General features: G+C 45.5%; 1 protein-coding gene across 2 annotated transcripts in view; it reads left to right on the top strand.

The window, feature by feature from the left end:
- The first annotated feature begins 534 nt into the window (after positions 1-534).
- Positions 535-5,759, top strand: part of fndc5a (fibronectin type III domain containing 5a) — a 47,023-nt gene continuing 41,798 nt past the window's right edge. Inside the window, exons 1-2 of one of the 2 annotated variants that reach the window (XM_080871717.1) lie at positions 535-647; positions 1,433-1,707. In XM_080871717.1, the coding sequence (XP_080727843.1) occupies positions 1,650-1,707 (58 nt within the window). In that variant the 5' untranslated portion in view covers positions 535-647; positions 1,433-1,649. Of the gene's footprint in view, positions 648-1,217; positions 1,708-5,759 lie in introns of those variants that run through there. The other variant, XM_080871716.1, reaches the window with a different exon arrangement.

Genomic DNA, 5,759 nt, shown 5'->3' with positions numbered 1-5,759 from the left:
GTCTTTCTTTTCTGTTTTTTTGTCTTGACCTGAGGATAATTTCTTGATGTGCATGGTCAAATCTGAAAGCTTGAAGGTGATGAGAGTTAACCAAAACCAAAAGCAGAGTCGCTGCTGACAGCCAAACAGGAGGAATGATTTGATTGATACTTGTGAGCTTTCATATATTAAAGAGCAGTTTTAGTAGCACGTTTAACGCAGTACTTCTACTTGCTCTGGAGTGTTTTCGGTGTATTTGAGAAATGTGAATACCTCTTCCACCACATGCTGTGCAGATACATTATGCTGGTGAGGATGGAGCCTATATTTCCCCTGTCTCCTTACAAACTCTCTTCCTCTCCCTCACTCACATATTAGATGGAGGGGGAGAGCAGTAGCCTACAGGAGTGAAGCATGCATAAAAAGCAGCACAATAACCCCTCCACCTCCACCACCACCAGCAGCAGTGTTGCTGTGAAGCACGTCAGAGGAAGCGGGCTATGAATCGAGGTGCACAGCGGGGTAAAGAAAACATTTCTTGGGGACACAGCTAGGGGACAGTGCCGGTCTCCTGACTCGGGACTGACACTCCCCTCCCCTCCACGCACGCAAACTAACATCCCGGAAAGCTTCAAGTCCACATCGCGCTGCAGGGGAAAACATCTGAGGTAATTATGCAGACTTTTTTCCACTTCTCTGCTCGCTTTGAAACAACGTGAGCCGAATACGGGAGGGAGTGGAGGCGGTGGCGGAGGTAATGGTGGTGAGGATGTCAACTCAGTGGTAAAGTCGAGAGGCACGTGTTTGTTTTTGAAGTGGTGGGGAAAGGATTCAAAGCGGCTCCGCTGAGACTTTGTCTTTGCAACTGTTTGCGTGGGCCAGTGGATGCATATTTAATCGATGAGTGGGCAGCAGTAATTCACAGTACAGGAGTGGGCAACTGAAGCTGTGGATGAGAGAGAGGAGAGGCTTTTGGTGACAAGTCGATCAGCTGTGCTCGCTCTCGGAGGCCTGGGAGAAGTCGGTCTTTAAAGCGTGGTGTTGCTGCTGGGCTCTGAGGCGTGGAGGGTGGGTTACTAGGGGTGGAAGAAGGCGGGTGTTTATTATTTTTAATGTCATAAGGAGGAGAAGCGGTGAGTGAGTGTTACAGAAAAACATCAAAGCTGAACTGTAGTTTTTGGACATTTCTTGACTTTTTCGCTGTTATTGTCGCAGCCGGGGGGGTCCTTGGGGGGGTTTGCAGCCTCGCTCTCTCTCGCTGGAGTCAGTGTGGCGGGCAGGGACAGTCCAGGCGCTCATATACAAAGCCAGCACGTTTCACTGTGTCTGCAGCAGCTGAGCGGTGCTGAGCACCACCACCAGCAGCAGCAGCAGAAGCAGATCTGAGAGGATTTGGGAGCACAGTTGGAGGATCGACGACGCATCGATGATGAAGCTCACCTGCTGTTTGCAGGTTGCTGGTCTGAGGTTGGAGGGTGCCGAGTGAGCGGAGGTGTTGCCGAAGCGCTGTCCGAGGTGCTGAAAAGCCCGCGGACAGAGCGCCTTTGTCGCCTTTCCAGTCGAGATGACACGCACGAACTGACGTGAATGCCAAGCAGCACAACGCGGCGGTTAACACGGCTCCCCTGGCCAGAGTGCATGGGACCGCGCGTCCTCTTGGCGTTAGAAACATGGAGAGAATTTTCCTGCTCGTCCTGAGCTGTCTCGGCGTCTCTCTGGTCACAGCGGGTAAGTTTACGATTGTGTGCAATTACAAAGATGTTCCGCGAATTTGAGCGCAGCAGCACCTTCCAGAGTGGCTTTTATCTCTATTTTCTTCCAACTAAACGAACCATGGAATAATTCCTCTATCGGCATCTGTGTGAGAGAAATGCTGCTGGTGCTGGGCTTCAGATTTAATTCAGTGTTGTTGGTGGTGGTGTTGCTATTGTGAGACGCTGCGTAGTCTGGTGTGTTTGTGGGGAAACGCTGTGTTTGTAAGACAATACATGCATTTCTGTGCGGTCGTCTAATTAAACATGCTACAGTTAGTGGTGGTGAGGGATCCACATCACCAGACACAGTGGGGCTAAACTCTGTGTGTGTGTGTGTGTGTGTGTGTGTGTGTGTGTGTGTGTGTGTGTGTGTGTGTGTGTGTACGTGGGTGTGTGTGTGTCTCGGTGTCTGTGTGTACGTGGGTGTGTGTGTGTGTGATTGATGTGATCCAAGCTGACCTTTGAATCTCATTTCAGGTCAGTACTATAAACTGCTGCATGTCCACACACAGGCAAACTATCCCAGTGTGAAAATTAGACATATGTAGGGACGTTTGTTGACTCCACTGCTCATTACAGACACTTCCCTCTAAGTCTGGCTGTAGTCGACAGCCACTGGCCACTATAAATACATGATTGGACTGCCAGGGCTGTGGAAGTATCCAGCTCACCCTGTGTGTGTGCACATCTCTAAAACAGGCTTTTTAGATCTCAAACTACACACACTTGACCGCTCTCTGTGATGAAGTGCCACACTACACTCCTGCCATCAAAGTGCACCTTTAGTTCACTCAGCACACTCCCACTCCATAGCCTTTCCACTCACGATACATCACTATCCTGCTCCTGTCTCTGCGCGCGCACGCACACACACACACACACACACACACACACACACACACACACACACACCCTCAGTCGTGTGTGTTTTTGTCTCCTAAACTTCCAGAAATAGATGTACAGTAAAAGTCAGTTTAGGTCCCTGCAGGCACAGACTACACAAATGTGCCTCTTAGACCTCTGTATTGTCAACAATGTGCACATTTGTAGAGTTTCTTCTTTATTTCTTGGCAACTAAAACAAACCATTTCATGCTTGCAAACCCTCCCAAGTCTTTGGTGTCCGTGTGCCTGGTGGGCTTTTACAAGTGGGTTTCCTCCTGCAGTCCAAAGACAAGTATGTCAGGTTAGTTTGCTTGCTTAAACTGACCACAGGGGGGAATGCATGATGGTTAAAGCTGTGTGAGACAAGCAGGGATCAAAGATCGTGGCTCAAGAGTTGGCAGTTCGTCTTGTAACCGGAAGGTTGCCGATTCGAGCCCCGGCTCGGACAGTCTCGGTTGTTGTGTCCTTGGGCAAGACACTTCACCTACCGCCTACTGGTGTTGGCCAGAGGGGCCGATGGCGCGATATGGCAGCCTCGCTTCTGTCAGTCTGCCCCAGGGCAGCTGTGGCTACAACTGTAGCTGCCTCCACCAGTGTGTGAATGTGAGAGTGAATGAATAGTGGAATTGTAAAGCACTTTGAGGGCCCCGAAAAGCGCTATATAAATGCAATCCATTATTATTATTATTATTATTATTATTATTATAAAACCACTATCTTAATGCCTGTTTCAAAATGCATGAATAAATAAATGGATACCTTGTAAACAATATTATGCTTGAAAAACAAAAAGTGAATTTTTCTATAGTTGCATTAAAGTAGAAAATGCCACCATTGGTTTAAAACTGGTGTAGAAGGATGGAGAATAACAGCAGCACTTAAGATGGAAGCAGCAGCACCTTTAAAGGTGCAATAAGGAACTTTTTTTCCCATCAGTGTGCAGAAATGATGCTGATTGCAGCTTTAACTGCTTTGTTTTATGAGTTTGTTTCTTTGCATTTATATTGGATGAACGTCTGCATTGGCTGATATCAGTCAGTCTGGACTGATGTCAGCAGCCAGTGTTGATCTGTTGGGTTGCATCAGTTTTGTGCTAGATGCTGAACGATGATGCAACAAAGAGCCTAAACCCTTCAAACGGTTCAGTGATTATTATTAATATTATTATTATTATTATTTTAATGTAGACTTTTATTGTTTCTTTGGCAAAAATAGTGGATGAAAGGAAAATAAAATCTAAATATCAGCCAGAATCGCTCCATCCCTGTTTGTTGTTTCTCTTGTGAAACAGCTATGACTGTTGGATACAATTATTAGTCGAACATGTGCTGGACAGACATTTGATCATAGGTGTGTTTCTCTCTGTGTTAGTCCTCGAATAGACTGAGGCTCTGTAGTCTCTCATCCTGTGACATGTGAAATAGGCTCCAGTCCCTCTGTCACAACTTCACAATGGATGAGCAGTAAAGAAAATGGATGGAAGGACTTCAGCAGAACCTTACTCTGTTAAAAAGCCTTTATTAACCCTATAAATACCTCATTCAAAGAGAGACAATTATGCAATTCCAAATGTTATCAAGTGTTTGTTTATGCTTACACCTGTTGTGGGTGCTTCATCACAGCAGTTCAGAGCAGATCTGAGATTTTCATCAGCAATTTTAAACGCACCATTTATCCAACCGGGCATGCAGTGAGGTGGAGGATAGCTGACGCTGGGATGAGGCATCCACCACCGAGCTAACAGAGCTGAAATCACCTTCAGAATTCAGCCAGTAAGATTCTGCTGGATGTTCTTGACGTGCTCTAGAGACACATCGCCTTGTTCCTCTCATTAACTGCCACATACCTGAAACTAGAGATGTCAAGCTCATTTAACATGGCGGGCCACACACAGCTCACTGTGATCTCTGTCAGTGTAACAAAGTTTAACTACACTTCTAACTGAGTCGCCTTAAAATAAGAATAAAATCATTTTAACAGTGTTTTCAATTTTTCTACATGAGAAAGAAATGCTGCTGTCAAAAATAAGAGAAATGTGTCAGCATGATTTAAACATGAAACAAATAAATGTGTCAAATTAGAGAAAAACGTAATTGTTTATCTCTTACTTGATTACTGTGGTGTAGTATGAGGACTTCTTTATCACCAGGGAAAGCTGTAAAACTGAAATACAAGCAAATAAGACCAAAATTCATGCCTTCCTCATAATTTTCCAAAGCGGTCCAGTGGGCTGGACTGGAGTCTTTGCCGAGCCGATTCTGGCCCACGGGTCTTATGTTTGACACCCGTGCCTCAGATCTTTCACGCACAGTTTTTATAGTGAGTGACAAAGAGATGAAAAATACATAAACTGTCCCGTTTCAGCGGTGGTTAAAAATGGCCAGCTGAGGCAGGGTGTGATTGGCCGTATGCAGGTTCTTCCTCTTTGGATTTAATCTAATGGTTTATGCAAGATCAACATCGCCCACCGGTTTTAGACGCCACATTTTGAAGCTACTAATAAAAGAGCAGTCTTTGACTCACCAAAAGTACAAATTACCTGAATGGGCCGCTCCACACAGCAAGCCATGATATTAGTCAGATAATCCATTAAAATGCTTTCAAACGCAGCACCGCAGTTGAGAGCAGACAGTGATTGGCTCTAGCTCCCGTCACCTGTCAGGGACACCTGTCTATCAATGTGGCCATGCCCCTGTCTCCAGCATGCAGATGGACGTAAACAAATTCAACCAGCTCAAAGTTACCATGAAGGGGGAAACTATCCATCGAGCCCAACACTGAGTTTAATTTCAGGCTGTAAATAAAGATTTGAACATTTTGATGTTGGGTAGTTTAACACAGGGAGACTGACTCCGTTTTGCAGCCGGCCTCAAGTGGCCACTGGAGGAACTTGAGTTTTTGCCACCTCCCGTAGATTTCTGCTAGTTTTTAACATCTGTCAGCGCCCTCTCCCCTGATCTTATAAAATTGAGTTCATTTAAAATCCTTTTTCCTTTTCAACACTTCTCTGACAACAAAAATAGTTCTTTTGATTTCTGTGTCTCAAAATGTGAGGCACAAAAGCCGATTTTCTATGCAAATGCTAAAAAATGAGGATTTTTGCATCCTTTCATGAATGAAGACAGAGGTACAAATCCAGCTT

Source organism: Rhamphochromis sp. 'chilingali' (assembly GCF_963969265.1).
Source record: "Rhamphochromis sp. 'chilingali' genome assembly, chromosome: 21".
Lineage (NCBI taxonomy): Eukaryota > Metazoa > Chordata > Actinopteri > Cichliformes > Cichlidae > Rhamphochromis > Rhamphochromis sp. 'chilingali'.
This window is presented reverse-complemented; position numbering and strand designations above follow the sequence as displayed.